Source organism: Oncorhynchus mykiss, chromosome 21 (genome assembly GCF_057628025.1).
Source record: "Oncorhynchus mykiss isolate SJ-2025 chromosome 21, ASM5762802v1, whole genome shotgun sequence".
Lineage (NCBI taxonomy): Eukaryota > Metazoa > Chordata > Actinopteri > Salmoniformes > Salmonidae > Oncorhynchus > Oncorhynchus mykiss.
This window is the reverse complement of record NC_143042.1, coordinates 7,380,001-7,403,391: the sequence shown is the minus strand read 5'-3', so window position 1 is coordinate 7,403,391 and position 23,391 is coordinate 7,380,001. Positions and strand designations below refer to the sequence as shown.

General features: G+C 47.8%; 1 protein-coding gene across 1 annotated transcript in view; it reads right to left on the bottom strand.

The window, feature by feature from the left end:
- Positions 1 to 23,391, bottom strand: part of LOC110499847 (IQ motif and SEC7 domain-containing protein 3) — a 193,046-nt gene that overhangs the window by 37,550 nt on the left and 132,105 nt on the right. Inside the window, exons 6-8 of the mRNA XM_090215016.1 lie at positions 22,527 to 22,649; positions 18,018 to 18,184; positions 9,183 to 9,322 (exon numbers count right to left, since the gene is read on the bottom strand). Of these exons, the coding sequence (XP_090071142.1) occupies positions 9,183 to 9,322; positions 18,018 to 18,184; positions 22,527 to 22,649 (430 nt within the window). The remainder of the gene's footprint in view (positions 1 to 9,182; positions 9,323 to 18,017; positions 18,185 to 22,526; positions 22,650 to 23,391) is intronic.

Sequence of the window (23,391 nt, the reverse complement as noted above, 5' to 3'; positions counted from 1 at the left end):
TGGTTTTGTCCGGCAACTGAGTTATGAAGGACGCCTGTATCTTTGTAGTTACTGGGTGTATTGATACACCATCCAAAGTGTAATTAATAACTTCACCATGCTCAAAGGGATATTCAATGTTTGCTTTTTATTGTATTTGTACCCATCTACCAATGGGTCTCCTTCTTTACGAGGCATTGGAAAACCTCCGTGGTGTTTGTGGTTGAATCTGTGTTTGAAATTCACTGCTCAACTGAGGGAACTTACAGATACTTGTATGTGTGGGGTACAGAGATGAGGTACTCATTCCAAAATCATGTTAAACACTATTATTGCACACAGAGTGATTTCATGCAGCTTATTATGTGACTTGTTAGGCACATTTTTACTCCTGAACATATTTAGGCTTACATTAACAAATGGGGTTGAATACTTACATTGTTTCATTTTTAATTAATACAAACTTAATTCCACTTTGACATTATGGGGTATTGTGTGTAGGCCAGTGACAAAACATCTCACGTTAATCCATCTTAAAGTCAGGCTGTAACAACAACATGTGGAAAAAGTCAAGGCGTGTGAATACTGTAAGGCACTGTATTTACAATTAAAATGAATATTATTCATCAAATTTACAGACTGACTCCCAGAGGGGCAGATTTAAGGCTCTAATAGCTCCTAGTATAGAGACACTCATTGGAGTTATAAGGGTTATGCTAGGTCTCTTCACAAAATAATAATAACTGTGTATCCCCTCAGGAGTACATGAGAATTAACTGGAGATGACGCTAGTCTAATTCAGTTCCCTTACGGCTCCTAGGATTAACAGTCCAGATGCACATAGGGTCCAATACAAAAACTAGAACACTGTCCACTGGGGGCCGTGGAAAGGGCAACTGCTTGAGAAAAAAAGGTGGGTAGGAAAGACAGACAGAGAGAGACAGAGAGAGATGGAGGGATAATGAGGCCGAGACAGAGAGAGATGGAGGGATAATGAGGCCGAGACAGAGAGAGATGGAGGGATAATGAGGCCGAGACAGAGAGAGATGGAGGGAAAATGAGGCCGAGACAGAGAGAGATGGAGCGATAATGAGGCCGAGACAGAGAGAGATGGAGGGATAATGAGGCCGAGACAGAGAGAGATGGAGGGATAATGAGGCCGAGACAGAGAGAGATGGAGGGATAATGAGGCCGAGACAGAGAGAGATGGAGGGAAAATGAGGCCGAGACAGAGAGAGATGGAGGGATAATGAGGCCGAGACAGAGAGAGATGGAGCGATAATGAGGCCGAGATAGAGATGGAGGGATAATGAGGCCGAGACAGAGAGAGATGGAGGGATAATGAGGCCGAGACAGAGATGGAGGGATAATGAGGCCGAGACAGAGAGAGATGGAGGGATAATGAGGCCGAGACAGAGAGAGATGGAGGGATAATGAGGCCGAGACAGAGAGAGATGGAGGGATAATGAGGCCGAGACAGAGAGAGATGGAGGGATAATGAGGCCGAGACAGAGAGAGATGGAGCGATAACGAGGCCGAGACAGAGAGAGATGGAGGGATAATGAGGCCGAGATAGAGATGGAGGGATAATGAGGCCGAGACAGAGAGAGATGGAGGGATAATGAGGCCGAGACAGAGAGAGATGGAGGGATAATGAGGCCGAGACAGAGAGAGATGGAGGGATAATGAGGCCGAGACAGAGAGAGATGGAGCGATAATGAGGCCGAGACAGAGAGAGATGGAGGGATAATGAGGCCGAGACAGAGAGAGATGGAGCGATAATGAGGCCGAGACAGAGAGAGATGGAGGGATAATGAGGCCGAGACAGAGAGAGATGGAGGGATAATGAGGCCGAGACAGAGAGAGATGGAGGGAAAATGAGGCCGAGACAGAGAGAGATGGAGGGATAATGAGGCCGAGACAGAGAGAGATGGAGGGATAATGAGGCCGAGACAGAGAGAGATGGAAGGATAATGAGGCCGAGACATAGATGGAGGGATAATGAGGCCGAGACAGAGATGGAGGGATAATGAGGCCGAGACAGAGAGAGATGGAGGGATAATGAGGCCGAGACAGAGAGAGATGGAGGGATAATGAGGCCGAGACAGAGAGAGATGGAGGGATAATGAGGCCGAGACAGAGAGAGATGGAGGGATAATGAGGCAGAGACAGAGAGAGATGGAGGGATAATGAGGCCGAGACAGAGAGAGATGGAGGGATAATGAGGCCGAGACAGAGAGAGAGGGGTGAGGGAAACGGAGAGAGGAAAATGTGGGTAATGAAAGAGTGAAAGAGAGTGGGTGAGTTTAGGTGAACTACATGGGGTTCGGTCACGTCTATACAGCGGCCAGTATCAATACAGAGACAGGTGAACTACATGGGGTTCTGTCACGTCTATACAGCGGCCAGAATCAATACAGAGACAGGTGAACTACATGGGGTTCTGTCACGTCTATACAGCGGCCAGTATCAATACAGAGACAGGTGAACTACATGGGGTTCTGTCACGTCTATACAGCAGCCAGTATCAATACAGAGACAGGTGAACTACATGGGGTTCTGTCACGTCTATACAGCGGCCAGAATCAATACAGAGACAGGTGAACTACATGGGGTTCTGTCACGTCTATACAGCAGCCAGTATCAATACAGAGACAGGTGAACTACATGGGGTTCTGTCACGTCCATACAGCAGCCAGTATCAATACAGAGACAGGTGAACTACATGGGGTTCTGTCACGTCTATACAGCGGCCAGTATCAATACAGAGACAGGTGAACTACATGGGGTTCTGTCACGTCTATACAGCGGCCAGTATCAATACAGAGACAGGTGAACTACATGGGGTTCTGTCACGTCTATACAGCGGCCAGAATCAATACAGAGACAGGTGAACTACATGGGGTTCTGTCACGTCTATACAGCAGCCAGTATCAATACAGAGACAGGTGAACTACATGGGGTTCTGTCACGTCCATACAGCAGCCAGTATCAATACAGAGACAGGTGAACTACATGGGGTTCTGTCACGTCTATACAGCGGCCAGAATCAATACAGAGACAGGTGAACTACATGGGGTTCTGTCACGTCTATACAGCGGCCAGAATCAATACAGAGACAGGTGAACTACATGGGGTTCTGTCACGTCTATACAGCGGCCAGAATCATTACAGAGACAGGTGAACTACATGGGGTTCTGTCACGTCTATACAGCGGCCAGAATCAATACAGAGACAGGTGAACTACATGGGGTTCTGTCACGTCTATACAGCGGCCAGTATCAATACAGAGACAGGTGAACTACATGGGGTTCTGTCACGTCTATACAGCGGCCAGTATCAATACAGAGACAGGTGAACTACATGGGGTTCTGTCACGTCTATACAGCGGCCAGTATCAATACAGAGACAGGTGAACTACATGGGGTTCTGTCACGTCTATACAGCGGCCAGTATCAATACAGAGACAGGTGAACTACATGGGGTTCTGTCACGTCTATACAGCAGCCAGTATCAATACAGAGACAGGTGAACTACATGGGGTTCTGTCACGTCCATACAGCAGCCAGTATCAATACAGAGACAGGTGAACTACATGGGGTTCTGTCACGTCTATACAGCGGCCAGAATCAATACAGAGACAGGTGAACTACATGGGGTTCTGTCACGTCCATACAGCGGCCAGTATCAATACAGAGACAGGTGAACTACATGGGGTTCTGTCACGTCTATACAGCGGCCAGAATCAATACAGAGACAGGTGAACTACATGGGGTTCTGTCACGTCCATACAGCGGCCAGTATCAATACAGAGACAGGTGAACTACAAATCAAAATCAAATCAAATCAAATTTTATTTGTCACATACACATGGTTAGCAGATGTTAGTGCGAGTGTAGCGAAATGCTTGTGCTTCTAGTTCCGACAATGCAGTAATAACAAGTAATCTAACTAACAATTCCAAAACTACTGTCTTGTACACAGTGTAAGGGGATAAAGAATATGTACATAAGGATATATGAATGAGTGATGGTACAGAGCAGCATAGGCAAGATACAGTAGATGGTATCGAGTACAGTATGTACAAATGAGATGAGTATGTAAACAAAGTGGCATAGTATAGTATAAAGTGGCTAGTGATACATGTATTACATAAGGATACCGTCGATGATATAGAGTACAGTATATACGTATGCATATGAGATGAATAATGTAGGGTAAGTAACATTTATATAAGGTAGCATTGTTTAAAGTGGCTAGTGATATATTTACGTCATTTCCCATCAATTCCCATTATTAAAGTGGCTGGAGTTGAGTCAGTGTCAGTGTGTTGGCAGCAGCCACTCAGTGTTAGTGGTGGCTGTTTAACAGTCTGATGGCCTTGAGATAGAAGCTGTTTTTCAGTCTCTCGGTCCCAGCTTTGATGCACCTGTACTGACCTCGCCTTCTGGATGATAGCGGGGTGAACAGGCAGTGGCTCGGGTGGTTGATGTCCTTGATGATCTTTATGGCCTTCCTGTGACATCGGGTGGTGTAGGTGTCCTGGAGGGCAGGTAGTTTGCCCCCGGTGATGCGTTGTGCAGACCTCACTACCCTCTGGAGAGCCTTACGGTTGAGGGCGGTGCAGTTGCCATACCAGGCGGTGATACAGCCCGCCAGGATGCTCTCGATTGTGCATATGTAGAAGTTTGTGAGTGCTTTTGGTGACAAGCCGAATTTCTTCAGCCTCCTGAGGTTGAAGAGGCGCTGCTGCGCCTTCTTCACGATGCTGTCTGTGTGAGTGGACCAATTCAGTTTGTCTGTGATGTGTATGCCGAGGAACTTAAAACTTGCTACCCTCTCCACTACTGTTCCATCGATGTGGATAGGGGGGTGTTCCCTCTGCTGTTTCCTGAAGTCCACAATCATCTCCTTAGTTTTGTTGACGTTGAGTGTGAGGTTATTTTCCTGACACCACACTCCGAGGGCCCTCACCTCCTCCCTGTAGGCCGTCTCATCGTTGTTGGTAATCAAGCCTACCACTGTTGTGTCGTCCGCAAACTTGATGATTGAGTTGGAGGCGTGCGTGGCCACGCAGTCGTGGGTGAACAGGGAGTACAGGAGAGGGCTCAGAACGCACCCTTGTGGGGCCCCAGTGTTGAGGATCAGCGGGGAGGAGATGTTGTTGCCTACCCTCACCACCTGGGGGCGGCCCGTCAGGAAGTCCAGTACCCAGTTGCACAGGGCGGGGTCGAGACCCAGGGTCTCGAGCTTGATGACGAGCTTGACTACATGGGGTTCTGTCACGTCCATACAGCGGCCAGTATCAATACAGAGACAGGTGAACTACATGGGGTTTTGTCACGTCCATACAGCGGCCAGTATCAATACAGAGAGAGTCTCTCCATGATTTGGGCCTTTCTAATTTAGGCAAATAACACAGCAAAGGAGAACCTTCTGGAAATTAACCAAATACCTTCTCCCTCCCCCTCTCACCTCTCTCTCCATCTTCCCTAAATCCCTATTTTTTCTCTTCCTAGGCATTTTATTCTCTTGCTCCTCAAACAGTAAGCATAGCTATCTTCTCATTACGCTGAAGGGGGAAACATGCAAGGCAGTCACACTGCTCATAGAAGGCAGTTATTAGCTGGGATGCTACGCTAATGATGCTATGCTCATTCTCCCTTCAGCCTACTTGTAGTAGAAAAAGTATATGAAACTGCACAGTGGGTGGAAGCTTGTGGATTGCTTGTGTCATTATCACCTGCGCTGCAATACTGTTGAAGTAGTATGAACTGCACAGTACTGTGGAGTACTGTTGAGGTAGTATGAACTGCACAGTACTGTGGAGTACTGTTGAGGTAGTATGAACTGCACAGTACTGTGGAGTACTGTTGAGGTAGTATGAACTGCACAGTACTGTGGAGTACTGTTGAGGTAGTATGAACTGTATAGTACTGTGGAGTACTGTTGAGGTAGTATGAACTGCACAGTACTGTGGAGTACTGTTGAGGTAGTATGAACTGTATAGTACTGTGGAGTACTGTTGAGGTAGTATGAACTGCACAGTACTGTGGAGTACTGTTGAGGTAATATGAACTGTATAGTACTGTGGAGTCCTGTTGAGGTAGTATGAACTGCACAGTACTGTGGAGTCCTGTTGAGGTAGTATGAACTGTATAGTACTGTGGAGTACTGTTGAGGTAATATGAACTGTATAGTACTGTGGAGTCCTGTTGAGGTAGTATGAACTGTATAGTACTGTGGAGTACTGTTGAGGTAATATGAACTGCACAGTACTGTGGAGTACTGTTGAGGTAATATGAACTGCACAGTACTGTGGAGTACTGTTGAGGTAATATGAACTGCACAGTACTGTGGAGTCCTGTTGAGGTAGTATGAACTGTATAGTACTGTGGAGTACTGTTGAGGTAGTATGAACTGCACAGTACTGTGGACTCCTGTTGAGGTAGTATGAACTGTATAGTACTGTTGAGGTAGTATGAACTGCACAGTACTGTGGAGTACTGTTGAGGTAATATGAACTGCACAGTACTGTGGAGTACTGTTGAGGTAATATGAACTGCACAGTACTGTGGAGTCCTGTTGAGGTAGTATGAACTGTATAGTACTGTGGAGTACTGTTGAGGTAGTATGAACTGCACAGTACTGTGGACTCCTGTTGAGGTAGTATGAACTGTATAGTACTGTGGAGTACTGTTGAGGTAGTATGAACTGCACAGTACTGTGGAGTCCTGTTGAGGTAGTATGAACTGTATAGTACTGTTGAGGTAGTATGAACTGTATAGTACTGTTGAGGTAGTATGAACTGTATAGTACTGTGGAGTACTGTTGAGGTAGTATGAACTGTATACTACTGTGAGGTACTGATTAGGTAGTATGAACTGTATAGTACTGTGGATTACTGGTGAGGTAGTATGAACTGTATAGTACTGTTGAGGTAGTATGAACTGCACAGTACTGTGGAGTACTGTTGAGGTAGTATGAACTGTATAGTACTGTTGAGGTAGTATATGAACTGTATAGTACTGTGGAGTCCTGTTGAGGTAGTATGAACTGTATAGTACTGTTGAGGTAGTATATGAACTGTATAGTACTGTGGAGTACTGTTGAGGTAGTATGAACTGTATAGTACTGTTGAGATAGTATGAACTGTATAGTACTGTGGAGTACTGTTGAGGTAGTATGAACTGTATAGTACTGTTGAGGTAGTATATGAACTGTATAGTACTGTGGAGTCCTGTTGAGGTAGTGTTTGAACTGTATAGTACTGTGGAGTCCTGTTGAGGTAGTGTTTGAACTGTATATTACTGTGGAGTCCTGTTGCTGCAGTATGGACTGAACATTGCGGTAGTTTGATCATTTAATAATTTTCAGCTAAGATACTGTAAAAGAAGACACCGTTTCAAAGTCCTTCAGTCTTTTCCATTAGTGCTGTTAGCGAACGCTGTTACTACCTTTTCTCAGCACTGTCAGCAGAGCCCATTAGCCATTTTATCCATTAGCATCTCCACCATTAGCAAAGGCTCATTATCAGTACTGCAATCATTAACTCAGGTCATTACTCAATCTATCTATATTAGCCAGCTACTCGCAACAGGAGTCTTTAAGCTTTTTAGGTAAGATTGGTGTGGTCAACACACATGTTTAGTTTGATAAAATCGTATTTATTTATCCAGGAAGTCCCATTGAGGTCTCCCTTGTAACAGAGGTCAGTGTAACGGTTTAGTTGAACAATGTTTGGTGTAACAGAGTAATATGTACTGTATCTTCAGTGTAACAAAAACGTTCAGTGGTCCATGTGAGAATTGAACCCACAACCTTGGTTTCATAAGCACCACACTCTAACATGCTGACCACACCACTCGCGTTGCAAAATAAATGTAAACATACATTCAATTATTGCACCCACACTGCTCGCATGAGCCAACGAGTGAATGCGTTTCCAAGCGCTAAAATAGAAGTCAGTTCTATTTGTGACACTGAACGCGGTGCAAGTCCTGCCTCTCCCATCTCCTCATTGGTTTATAGAAGCAGATACCCACGTGCCATCTCCTCATTGGTTATACCCACGTGGGTGATTGAAAGATGAACTTAGTTTGGTCGGTTGTCATGGTAACTATGAACGTTAGATGCCCATCGCCAAATAAAGTCCAAAGAAGAAAAGGCCTGGAAGGAGGAGAGATGACTAGAAACGATTCGGTTGACCGTTTTATGTGTGGATTAATTGTTGGAGTAAAATTAGCTAGAAACAGCATGCTAGCAAAATAGGACAAATTAGCTAGCAACTACATGCTAGCTAGCTAAATTGCCATAACTGTTTAATGCTTTTCGACCTGTTAATATCATTGGTTCAGAGTTTATTTGATATTTCAACCTCTGTGTTGTGATCGCGTTTGGTGTGGGGGGAAAATAATCTATTCGCGCTAGATGGCGCAAGGTGGTGCACGTGAGTCGCTGATTTGGGTGTAACCATCTGAGCCAACTGGAAAACGACATGACTGTTGGACTAGATAGATATACCTTGATGGGCTAACATTCCACGGAGGGTCCAACGTCTGCGGGTTTTAACTCCTCTCTTGTACTTGACTGATGAATTAAGGTCACTACTTAGTAAAGAACTCCCCTCCCCTGGTTGTCTAGGTCTTCATTGAAAGCCCTCAGACACTAGGCACTCTGTGGAATGAGTTTGACACTCTTGGGCTAACTTGTTGCACTGGGTATGTTCTCAAACTAAATCAACCTTGCTCTTGAGTGACCAAAACCGCTCAAACACTTCTTATTGTTTTCAGATGTATTGTAAGTGTCTGTCAATGATAAATTACAAGCTATAGGATGACTGAGTGGCTTCTGTCACCAAGTAAACATTGATAGATTGGTCTTACGGTGTGCGTGTCCTTGCATCTGTGTGTGCACACGCGGCTACATGGGGATCGGTGCAGGTGATTGAAAGACCGCTCGTGCCTGTCAATGCAATACAATTCCACCCCGATGCACTCTGCAGAGATTGGGAGAACAGTGCACACTGCAACGCATCCGGAGGACACTCTGATCGGAGTAATTGTTTGACATTGACATTTTTGTGTGATTTATTTGACTTGTCCATTCAGACAACAAAAATGTATATTCTGATTGTCCCCCCCCAAAAAAAATAATGTCACTAGTCCCGAACAAGCGTTAATGTCAAGCCCTGGTGTCCTTACTGTCTTCATGCCCACAATGGACTGCTCCACCTTGGTGACGTAGGTGACGTGGTCTTCATTGGAGCGCAGTTCTCTCTGTTGGATCCTCTCATAGATGCCCACCACCATGTCTCTGGGGATGTCAGCTCCGTCATCCACACCTAGACACACACACACACACACACCATGGGTTAGTCCCCTCATAGATGCCCACCACCATGTCTCTGGGGATGTCAGCTCCGTCACCCACACCTAGACACACACACACCATGGGTTAGTCCCCTTATAGATGCCCACCACCATGTCTCTGGGGATGTCAGCTCCGTCATCCACACCTAGACACACACACACCATGGGTTAGTCCCCTCATAGATGCCCACCACCATGTCTCTGGGGATGTCAGCTCCGTCATCCACACCTAGACACACACACACACACACACACCATGGGTTAGTCCCCTCATAGATGCCCACCACCATGTCTCTGGGGATGTCAGCTCCATCATCCACACCTAGACACACACACACACACCATGGGTTAGTCCCCTCATAGATGCCCACCACCATGTCTCTGGGGATGTCAGCTCCATCATCCACACCTAGACACACACACACACACCATGGGTTAGTCCCCTCATAGATGCCCACCACCATGTCTCTGGGGATGTCAGCTCCATCATCCACACCTAGACACACACAAACACACACACACACACACACGCCATGTTCTAGAAACAGTGAATGTTTGAGAGGCCCAAACACACGCATGCAATCCCAAATACACAGATATCCACAAAGAGGCACAATGACAGAAGCCTGTAAACTACTGTAAACTATTTTAAGCTACTGTAAACTACAGTAAACTATTGTAAGCTACTGTAAACTACTGTAAGCTACTGTAAACAACTAAACTACTGTAAGCTACAGCACCACAGCACATACATATACATGCATGTAGAAACAGCTCAGGCCATGACGCATTCAGTAGTCTTTCTATGGTGTGTGTATATGCGTCATTTTGAGTCTGTGCGTGTTTATTGTTTGTATGTGTGTATTCACCTCAGTGGAGCTTCGAGATAAGAGAGTTGAATGGTGAATGGTGTTCTGTGGTGGAAGAGCCATGCTGTGTGTACACTGACCCACTCCTCCTGTTCCAAGGCCAGGGAATGTGTCAGAGCCACAGCCCCTCCCTCCCTCCCACACACACACACCACGATGGGCACAGCGCACCAAACACACACACACACTCAGTCCCTATCATAGAGCACAACCAAGCACACACACTCAGTCCCTATCATAGAGCACAACCAAGCACACACACTCAGTCCCTATCACAGAGCACAACCAAACACACACACTCATATCTCAGTAATGATCAAAGAGCACAAACAAACACACTCATTCAAAGCACACCATCAAACACACACATCAACTCTCAACACACACACACACACACACACACACACCACACAACATCACACACACAGGCACGGACATACACCACCCAACCCCCCACACACATACATTCTATTAAAATAATGACAGAAGCAAATGTTCAATTAATTCATTACAAAAAAAAACTTCTCTTGATGTTGTCACGTATACTCCCTCTCCAGCCTCTAGGTCATCAGGCTGCTGATTATCCTGCACACCTGTCACCATCGTCTCGCGCACCTGCGCCTCATGACACTCACCTGGACTCCATCACCTCCTTGATTATCTTCCCTACATCTGTCACTCCCCGGTGCGTTGTTTGTGGTTCGTGGTTTTTGTTTAGTTTATTTATTAAAACACTCACTCCCTGAACTTGCTTTCCGACTCAGAGCACTCGTTACAGATGTTATTAAATATCCTGCACCTGGGGGGAACATATGAACTGGGGACTGGGGGGGAACATATGAACTGGGGACTGGGGGGAACATATGAACTGGGGACTGGGGGGGAACATATGAACTGGGGACTGGGGGGGAACATATGAACTGGGGACTGGGGGGGAACATATGAACTGGGGACTGGGGGGGAACATATGAACTGGGGACTGGGGGGGAACATATGAACTGGGGACTGGGGGGAACATATCAACTGGGGACTGGGGGGGAACATATCAACTGGGGACTGGGGGGGACATATCAACTGGGGACTAGGGGGGGGGGGCATATCAACTGGGGACTGGGGGGGAACATATCAACTGGGGACTGGGGGGGACATATCAACTGGGGACTAGGGGGGGGGGCATATCAACTGGGGACTGGGGGGGAACATATCAACTGGGGACTGGGAGGGAACATATCAACTGGGGACTGGGGGGAACATATCAACTGGGGACTGGGGGGGGGAACATATCAACTAGGGACTTGGGGGAACATATCAACTGGGGACTGGGGGGAACATATCAACTGGGGACTGGGGGGAAAATATCAACTGGGGACTGGGGGGAACATATCAACTGGGGGGGGGGGGGCATATCAACTGGAGACTGGGGGGAACATATCAACTGGGGACTGGGGGGAACATATCAACTGGGGACTGGGGGGGGAACATATCAACTAGGGACTTGGGGGAACATATCAACTGGGGACTGGGGGGAACATATCAACTGGGGACTGGGGGGAACATATCAACTGGGGACTGGGGGGAACATATGAACTGGGGACTGGGGGGGAACATATGAACTGGGGACTGGGGGGGAACATATGAACTGGGGACTGGGGGGGAACATATGAACTGGGGACTGGGGGGGGCATATCAACTGGGGACTGGGGGGAACATATGCACTGGGGACTGCGGGGGAACATATGAACTGGGGGGGAACATATCAACTGGGGACTGGGGGGGGACATATCAACTGGGGACTGGGGGGAACATATCAACTGGGGACTGGGGGGGACATATCAACTGGAGACTGGGGGGAACATATCAACTGGGGACTGGGGGGAACATATCAACTGGGGACTGGGGGGGGGGACATATCAACTGGGGACTGGGGGGGAACATATCAACTGGGGACTGGGGGGGGGGAACATATCAACTGGAGACTGGGGGGGACATATCAACTCGAGACTGGGGGGGGACATATCAACTGGAGACTGGGGGGAACATATCAACTGGGGACTGGGGGGGAACATATCAACTGGGGACTGGGGGGAACATATCAACTGGGGGGGGGGGCATATCAACTGGAGATTGGGGGGAACATATCAACTGGGGACTGGGGGGGGACATATCAACTGGGGACTGGGGGGGGGACATATCAACTGTGGACTGGGGGGAACATATCAACTGGGGACTGGGGGGAACATATCAACTGGAGACTGGGGGGGAACATATCAACTGGGGACTGGGGGGGAACATATGAACTGGGGACTGGGGGGAACATATGAACTGGGGACTGGGGGGAACATATGAACTGGGGACTGGGGGGGAACATATGAACTGGGGACTGGGGGGGAACATATGAACTGGGGACTGGGGGGAACATATGAACTGGGGACTGGGGGGGAACATATGAACTGGGGACTGGGGGGGAACATATGAACTGGGGACTGGGGGGGAACATATGAACTGGGGACTGGGGGGGGGCATATCAACTGGGGACTGGGGGGAACATATGCACTGGGGACTGGGGGGGAACATATGAACTGGGGGGGAACATATCAACTGGGGACTGGGGGGGGACATATCAACTGGGGACTGGGGGGAACATATCAACTGGGGACTGGGGGGAACATATCAACTGGGGACTGGGGGGGAACATATCAACTGGGGACTGGGGGGAACATATCAACTGGGGACTGGGGGGAACATATCAACTGGGGACTGGGGGGGGACATATCAACTGGAGACTGGGGGGAACATATCAACTGGGGACTGGGGGGAACATATGCACTGGGGACTGGGGGGGAACATATGAACTGGGGGGGAACATATCAACTGGGGACTGGGGGGGGACATATCAACTGGGGACTGGGGGGAACATATCAACTGGGGACTGGGGGGAACATATCAACTGGGGACTGGGGGGGAACATATCAACTGGGGACTGGGGGGAACATATCAACTGGGGACTGGGGGAACATATCAACTGGGGACTGGGGGGGACATATCAACTGGAGACTGGGGGGAACATATCAACTGGGGACTGGGGGGAACATATCAACTGGGGACTGGGGGGGGGGCATATCAACTGGGGACTGGGGGGGAACATATCAACTGGGGACTGGGGGGGGAACATATCAACTGGAGACTGGTGGGGACATATCAACTGGAGACTGGGGGGGGACATATCAACTGGAGACTGGGGGGAACATATCAACTGGGGACTGGGGGGGAACATATCAACTGGGGACTGGGGGGAACATATCAACTGGGGACTGGGGGGGGACATATCAACTGGAGACTGGGGGGAACATATCAACTGGGGACTGGGGGGAACATATCAACTGGGGGGGGGGGGGGGGGCATATCAACTGGAGACTGGGGGGAACATATCAACTGGGGACTGGGGGGGGGACATATCAACTGGGGACTGGGGGGGGGACATATCAACTGGGGACTGGGGGGAACATATCAACTGGAGACTGGGGGGAACATATCAACTGGGGACTGGGGGGGGACATATCAACTGGGGACTGGGGGGGACATATGAACTGGGGACTGGGGGGAACATATCAACTGGGGACTGGGGGGAACAGATCAACTGGGGACTGGGGGGGAACATATGAACTGGGGGGGGACATATCAACTGGAGACTGGGGGGAACATATCAACTGGGGACTGGGGGGAACATATCAACTGGGGACTGGGGGGAACATATCAACTGGGGACTAGGGGGAACATATCAACTGGGGACTGGGGGGGAACATATGAACTGGGGACTGGGGGGGAACATATGAACTGGGGACTGGGGGGGGACATATCAACTGGAGACTGGGGGGGAACATATCAACTGGGGACTGGGGGGAAACATATCAACTGGGGACTGGGGGGGGGGGACATATCAACTGGAGACTGGGGGGAACATATCAACTGGGGACTGGGGGGAACATATCAACTGGGGACTGGGGGGAACATATCAACTGGGGACTGGGGGGGAACATATGAACTGGGGACTGGGGGGGAACATATGAACTGGGGACTGGGGGGGGGACATATCAACTGGAGACTGGGGGGGGAACATATCAACTGGGGACTGGGGGGAAACATATCAACTGGGGACTGGGGGGGGGGACATATCAACTGGGGACTGGGGGGGAACATATCAACAGGGGACTGTGGGGGAACATATCAACTGGGGACTGGGGGGGGGGCATATCAACTGGAGACTGGGGGGAACATATCAACTGGGGACTGGGGGGGGACATATCACCTGGGGACTAGGGGGGAACATATGAACTGGGGACTGGGGGGGAACATATCAACTGGGGACTGGGGGGAACATATCAACTGGGGACTGGGGGGGAACATATCAACTGGGGACTGGGGGGTAACATATCAACTGGGGACTGGGGGGAACATATCAACTGGGGACTGGGGGGAACATATCAACTGGGGACTGGGGGGAACATATCAACTGGGGACTGGGGGGAACATATCAACTGGGGACTGGGGGGTAACATATCAACTGGGGACTGGGGGGAACATATCAACTGGGGACTGGGGGGAACATATCAACTGGGGACTGGGGGGAACATATCAACTGGGGACTGGGGGGAACATGCTGTATCATTTGGCCATGAGGCTTCCCTCTAGATATACCCCATTATAGCCAGGGTGGTTCACTGAGGAGCCAATGAGGCTGCTAGGTCGGGAATCATTTCGGCAAATGGAGACACTCGTCAGGGCAATGACACAGATGCACTCTTGGATATGCTGAGGCATCACTCCACATTATGGAGTCAGCACAGTGGGAGGAAGAGGAACAGGGTGTGTGTGTGTGTGGGGGTGGGGGGGGGGGGGTGTGAGAGAGAGAGAGAGAGAGAGAGAGAGAGAGAGAGAGAGAGAGAGTTCTGCTTACTGTGCTTTCACCTGATTTATCATATTTGATGTATTCTCTCCATCTCTCCCTGAACAAATTCAGGTAGTACATCTGACTCTGCAACAACCACATACTACAGCCATCCGGGACCAGCATGGACCACCCCTAGCTAGGCTCTCTGATCCAGGACCAGCATGGACCACCCCTAGCTAGGCTCTCTGATCCAGGACCAGCATGGACCACCCCTAGCTAGGCTCTCTGATCCAGGACCAGCATGGACCACCCCTAGCTAGGCTCTCTGATCCAGGACCAGCATGGACCACCCCTAGCTAGGCTCTCTGATCCAGGACCAGCATGGACCACCCCTAGCTAGGCTCTCTGATCCAGGACCAGCATGGACCACCCCTGGCTAGGCTCTCTGATCCAGGACCAGCATGGCCCACCCCTAGCTAGGCTTTCTGATCCAGGACCAGCATGGCCCACCCCTAGCTAGGCTCTCTGATCCAGGACCAGCATGGACCACCCCTAGCTAGGCTCTCTGATCCAGAACCAGCATGGCCCACCCCAAGCTAGGCTCTCTGATCCAGGACCAGCATGGCCACCTCTAGCTAGTCTCTCTGATCCAGGACCAGCATGGCCCACCTCTAGCTAGGCCCTTTGATCCAGAACCAGCATGGACCACGCCTGTGCTATGATCTTTGATCCAGAACCAGCATGGACCACGCCTGTGCTAGGCTCTTTGATCCAGGACCAGCATGGACCACCCCTGTGCTAGGCTCTTTGATTCAGAACCAGCATGGACCACTCTGTGCTACGATCTTTGATCCAGAACCAGCATGGACCACGCCTGTGCTAGGCTCTTTGATCCAGGACCAGCATGGACCACCCCTGTGCTAGGCTCTTTGATCCAGAACCAGCATGGACCACCCCTGTGCTAGGCTCTTTGAATCAGAACCAGCATGGACCACCCCTGTGCTAGGCTCTTTGAATCAGAACCAGCATGGACCACCCCTGTGCTAGGCCCTTTGATCCAGAACCAGCATGGACCACGCCTGTGCTAGGCTCTTTGATCCAGAACCAGCATGGACCACCCCTGTGCTAGGCTCTTTGATCCAGAACCAGCATGGACCACCCCTGTGCTAGGCTCTTTGATCCAGGACCAGCATGGACCACCCCTGTGCTAGGCTCTTTGATCCAGAACCAGCATGGACCACCCCTGTGCTAGGCTCTTTGAATCAGAACCAGCATGGACCACCCCTGTGCTAGGCTCTTTGAATCAGAACCAGCATGGACCACCCCTGTGCTAGGCCCTTTGATCCAGAACCAGCATGGACCACGCCTGTGCTAGGCTCTTTGATCCAGGACCAGCATGGACCATGTGCTAGGGCCTTTGGTCCGTACTCTAAAGAGACTTCACTATAGTACAATTAGATAGATTAACAGTAAGACATGTATACTGTATATGGAGACGTTTCTAGAATACAATGTAAGTCATTAAACTAATTATATGTGCAACAGCGGTACTACTAAATACATCAAGAGTTATACTAATGTTATACTAATTATGTGAACACTGTCATATTTTGATACATCAAAAGTAAGACATTTATATATATATATATGGAATGGTTTCTAGGATACAATACAAGTCATTATACTAATTATATTCAGTGTCTACATATCAGGTTAGACATTGCAGAATGTTTTTGACATTTCTGGTCCAGTGTAATTGAGTAAGTGAGCTCTCCTCTGTTATTCATTAATTAACATCCGATTCAATCTCTTAACTGTGTTCTTCCAACTACTCAATTAGCTTAAAATATAGAGTGAGAGAGGGGGAAGGAGGAGGGAGGGAGACAGGGGGAGATTGGGAAAGATACAGTAAGAGAGAGAGGGTTGAAAGATAGAAAGAGAGAGAAAGGGAACGAGAAAGAGACAGTCAGAGAATGAGAGAGCGAGAGAATGAGAGAGAGGAAGAGAGAGAGCAAGAGAATTTGAGGGGAGAGAGAGAAAGAGAGAGAGAGAGAGAGAGAGAGAGAGAGAGAGAGGGGACACAAACAGAGGAAGAAAGCCAAGCATCGTGGCAATTGATTTTCCAACTTCATTTAATTGTGAGGCGCCGTCCAGATGAATCCATTAAAGTTGTACCATATTGATCCCACAGTCCTGATGGATCCTTCCCTGGCAGAGGAAAACTATGATGCAGCTCTATATTACCAACGACACAAGGCCTGCATCACAAATGGCACCCTATTCCTTATATAGTGCACTACTTTTGACCAGGACCCATAGGGAATAGGGTGCCATGGGCCCTGGTTAGGGAATAGGGTGCCTTGGGCCCTGGTTAGGGAATAGGGTGCCATGGGCCCTGGTTAGGGAATAGGGTGCCATGGGCCCTGGTCAAAGGTAATGCATTATGTAGAGAACAGGGTGCCATTTGGGACACAGGGGTTTGAATTACAGTAAGCTAACTGTTAGGGAACATGGATTGGGACTTTAGCCGTCTTCTCTTGTTACACGGATATTTGAAACGCAGACAGATCTTTGCGGCGACATGATAGGTTGAATATCCTGTCACTGTAGAGTCAAGGTTTAGTGGCCTCTGTGAAAGGCTACACTATGTAGACGCTATATGCACTTAGGGTGTTATAGGGTGTTAGTAGTAACTAACTAACGAGTAACAAATGAACAAATGAACTAGTAACTAAATAACTAGTAAAAAACTAGCTGGTAACTAACTAACTAGTAACTAACTAGTAATAACTAACTAGTATAAAGTAAGTAGTAAATAACTATTACTTACCCAATTCCCCTTCCCTACTCCTATCCTCCCCCTCCTTCTCATCTACGGCTCCAACACACTCTACTAAAATAATGCCTCACCTCGGAGGTTGCGTATGAAGTCCTCCAGCATCATCTTGCGGTCAGGCTTGATGTTGGGTGAGTACATGTCTGTGTTGAGGAGGATGATAGCGAAGGCCAGGATGAAGATGGTGTCGGGGTTGTGGAACTGCTGCACCACGTCCGGGTTACACATGCAGTACCGCTGACTGGAGAGGGTGGGGGGCAGGGGGACAGGAGACGGGACAGGGGGACAGGAGGGAGAGAGGGGGTTAGTATTTGTAAAACCCATGAGATAAGATTAAGTCCCTACTCCCTAGAAAATACAGATAAGATGAAGTCCCTACTCCCTAGAAAATACAGATAAGATGAAGTCCCTACTCTCTAGAATATACAGATAAGATGAAGTCCCTACTCCCTAGAATATACAGATAAGATGAAGTCCCTACTCTCTAGAATATACAGATAAGATGAAGTCCCTACTCCCTAGAATATACAGATAAGATGAAGTCCCTACTCTCTAGAATATACAGATAAGATGAAGTCCCTACTCCCTAGAATATACAGATAAGATGAAGTCCCTACTCTCTAGAATATACAGATAAGATGAAGTCCCTACTCCCTAGAATATACAGATAAGATGAAGTCCCTACTCCCTAGAATATACAGATAAGATGAAGTCCATACTCCCTAGAATATACAGATAAGATGAAGTCCCTACTCCCTAGAATATACAGATAAGATGAAGTCCCTACTCCCTAGAATATACAGATAAGATGAAGTCCCTACTCCCTAGAATATACAGATAAGATGAAGTCCCTACTCCCTAGAATATACAGATAAGATGAAGTCCCTACTCTCTAGAATATACAGATAAGATGAAGTCCCTACTCCCTAGAATATACAGATAAGATGAAGTCCCTACTCTCTAGAATATACAGATAAGATGAAGTCCCTACTCCCTAGAATATACAGATAAGATGAAGTCCCTACTCTCTAGAATATACAGATAAGATGAAGTCCCTACTCCCTAGAATATACAGATAAGATGAAGTCCCTACTCCCTAGAATATACAGATAAGATGAAGTCCCTACTCCCTAGAATATACAGATAAGATGAAGTCCCTACTCCCTAGAATATACAGATAAGATGAAGTCCCTACTCCCTAGAATATACAGATAAGATGAAGTCCCTACTCTCTAGAATATACAGATAAGATGAAGTCCCTACTCCCTAGAATATACAGATAAGATGAAGTCCCTACTCTCTAGAATATACAGATAAGATGAAGTCCATACTCCCTAGAATATACAGATAAGATGAAGTCCCTACTCCCTAGAATATACAGATAAGATGAAGTCCCTACTCCCTAGCCACCACAAAGAACCTGGCCAACCATCAGACAGAAAGACACAGAACGACAGTAATCAAATCAATTAATAAAATGTATTTTAAAAGGCCCGTTTTACATCAGCAGTTGTCACAAAGTGCTACATAACTAGTACAGTAGTGTATTTACGCTGTGCACCGTGGGTTAGACAGCAGAAATATCCCTGCCTGGGCACCTCTGCAGTAAAGATGACAAAGGGCTGATGGAGGTCCCAGAGAACACCCTGAGATCTGAGAGGAGGCACGGCAGGAGAGCGAAATACAGCTGGCCTAGCAGCTCCACGCACCAAACAACCCTCGTCAATCTAACTGGCAGAGACACCTGAGTGTGTGTGTGATTGTGTGTGTGACTGAGTGTGTATCTGATGACTAAGTGTGTGTGTGTGTGTGTGTGTGTGTGTGTGTGTGTCTACGCTAGGACAGCCAGTCTATCTGCTTGGGGGCGTTGTGAGAGGATGAAACATAAGTGCTTGTCCATGTTTGAACAGATAGCAGCCTATGTCCATAGAGTAAAGAGGTTGATTTAGAATCCTCTACAGTGAAAACCAGAGCTCTCCAGACACTACCATTTACATGACATTATGGGCATAAACTGGTTGAATCAATGTTGTTTCCACATCATTTCAACCAGAAGAAAATTTGATGTGAGATGACGTTGAATCAACAAAACTGATTGTATTTGCAAAAAGTCCTTGTCTTTTTTTCATCAAACTTTGAACCTAAATCCAATGACAGGATGACATGTTTTGTTGATTTCCTGTCTAATTCACTTTAGTTGACAACTCAATCAAATGTAAATCAAAACTAGACGTTGAACTGAGGTCTGTGCCCAGTGGGGTGACTGCACTGCTAGCTACAGTGTGTCACAATGCATACATACTCTCTCAGTGATAATGGTGTACTGTATTCATCATACCGTGCATACCAAATGGAACACTATTCCTAACATAGGGGCCCTACTTTGAGGGCCCTGGTCAAAATTAGTGCACTAAATAGGGAACAGGGTGCTATTAAATAGGGAACAGGGTGCTATTCAGGACACTATCCATATTGTCACGCTATGCTCTCCTCTGCATTGGCAACCAATTCAAATCTTTTATGGAATACATATATTTACTGTAGCATTGCGTGAAATTCCACAGGGGAGCTTCCTTTGTTAATGAATCAATCTATTATTTCAACGGGTGTGTGTGTGTGACACCCCATAGGGCCTCTACTGGAGCGTAAAGTGTAATTCCATATTAATTCTGGTTATGGTTTCCAGGTAGGCTGGCCCGGCCTTCCTCCGGAGTCATGTGACCACTGAGCTGCATGATTGGAATCTACGTCTCAGTGGGCTAGGAATACACACAGGTAGTGGACTAGCTATGTAGGGAATAGAGTTGCCATTTGGGACACAGACATGTCCTCAGTTTGGGGGTTCATCCCCACTGATTCTGCATCATCTAATGGAGACTAGACTTTTTACCTGAAAAATACCTTATCTTAAGCCACATACTCTATGGTTTGCAGTTGTACCATCGAGACTGGGCTTAGACTTTAAGGAAGGTTTTGCAGCCAACAAATAGCTTTTTCTTCTTAATAATAAAGTCTCAGTTCTATACATTTCTCTTTACTATTCTACCAGAAAGAGTGAAATAGCAGATAGCCCTAGAAAGAGAAACCCTATATTCCCTCCCCTTACTCTATTTTAGTGAAGGGAATCTAATGTGTGAGTGTGTGTGTGTCTCTCTCTCTCTCTCACCTCAGAAACTGCCAGAGTGTTGGGTTGATTATTAGCTGACACACGCCAAGCTACAGAAGCTGCCAGGTGTTTATTTTCTCCTGACTGTGTTTCTTCACACATTCTCTCCCTCCCTTTCCTCCCTCTCGCTCTCATTTCCCTGCCACCTGCCTTTCCTTCTGTGTTTACAGTCATCCTTTACCTCGTTCTCTATCCGTCTCTCTCGTTCATTCTTTAAGCCTCTCGCTATCCCCTCACTCTCTTTGAAGTCTGTCTCCCTCCCTCCCGTCATCTTTCTCTCTGTCTCAGACTCTTGTCTCTCGTTCTCTATCCTTTTCTCCCCCTCTCTGTTTTTCTATTCCTCCCTCTCTCCATCTCTGTTTGGAGGAGCAGGGGAGGCAGGCGGAGACCAGAGAGAAGTGCTTATGCAACAGTGGATATTTATAAACCTCTCCTCCTTCCTTTCCTCCCTCGCTCTTTATTTCGCCCCTCTCTGAGCAGCACGCACTCTGCGCCAATCGTACCCAAAACAAATGCCATCCGTCAGTCTCCATGCGCGCTCACAACGACAACAACACTCTCGTTGGCAACGCACCTTGACAACTGTGACAGCTGGCCATATCGTAAATGGAGTGGGTATTCAGGGACACCGGTTAGCGCAGAGCAACGCAGCTGTGGCATAAATGGGATACCCGTTAAGACTCGTAAACCAGGAAGTTGCACTTATCCTGTCTGTTGAGATTGCCTGTTGTTTCAGAGCACCTAGCCAAGCGGAAGGCTGGGTCAACCATCTAAATGGAGAGAGGGTTTAAACTAGCCCGATTTAACCAGTCTGAATCAGTGAAACACTGCTGTGTGTAGCACTCAGGCTGGATAAACAGGCTAGGTAGAAACTGGAAAGTTTGGATGGGATTTAGGTTGACTGGTGAAGTGAGACGTGAACTGAAAAAAACTCCTAGCGCTGTGTTTTAGGCTCAGACACACATGGACCTTAGTGCTATTGGCAATGTCCTGCCCACCCATGGACAACAACAGGGCAAAGACACTACAGGGCTGTGCCTCGCCTGATGTTGAGCTTAACTCTCTTGAACGTTGCAGCCTTTTAGGCCTTCTATACCTGAGACAAAGGTCTCTCTGTTTGTCCCAGTAGTGACCTCATCTAATCACAACTGCCTGACATCCTACTGGACGTGAATTGTTTTTAAGTGTCATCCTTAAACCAACACCCGTCCAGGATGAGTTTATAGTTGAGTTTATTAACATACACATTAGCAATATATCACACACACACACACACATATCACACACACACACACACACACACACAAACACACACACACACACACACACACACACACAGATGATTCATTGATTCATTGATTGACTGACTAACTGATTGATTGACTAACTGATGGACTGACTGAATAATGGAGCTCACCTGAAGGCCTCGATCAGTCTCTCCACCTTCTGGGCCTCTCCCTGGACTCTGATGTGAGCCTGGAACTTCCTCAGAGCCTCGTCCAGCTCCATCCCTGAGAAATCCATCTCATCCACCACACAACTGCAGGAAAGAAAGACAAGGAGGGAGGAGAAAGAGGGAGAGGGAGAGAGAGAGAGAGGGAGAGAGGGGGGAAGGAAAAGAGATGGAGGGAGGGAGGCAGACAGAGAGAGAGAGACAGAGATAGAGAGGTTAAGAGAGAGGGAAGGAGGAGGGTAGAGAAAGGGAGAGAGATATAGAGAAAGAGGGAGAGAGAGAGAGAGAAAGAGAGAGAGAGAGAGAGAGACAGAGAGAGAGAGAAAGAGAGAAAGAGATTAAGAGAGAGGGAAGGAGAAGGGTAGAGAAAGGCAGAGAGATATAGAGAAAGAGGGAGAGACAGAGAGAGAGAGAGAGAGAGAGAGAGAGAGAGATATATGTTACTTCTACAGGAATCTGTAACCCCAGTTTGAATTCACATCAGACGCCACTTCCACTTTCCCTGCCCCGCCCCTGCGGTCGTGGGGAGGTGAACCCAGAAATGACTCCGAACTATGGGGAACAACTTCCACAACTTTCACTATGTCTACTTCAGGGTCAGTTTCACCCAGGTATTATCCATGCATGGGTGCAAGGACTGCAGGGAGAGGGCCCATCTAGCCTCGGCTACACTGCTATCACCGCTCCCCCAGCACAGGGACACAAACCCTCGGAGCAGAACATCCAGCCATTAATGGACGGGCTAGCTTAGTCAGAGGAAATTAAATCAGCTTAAATAAAAGAGATCAGTCAGAATAAATGCATGGGAATTAGTGATTTGTGTAAGCAA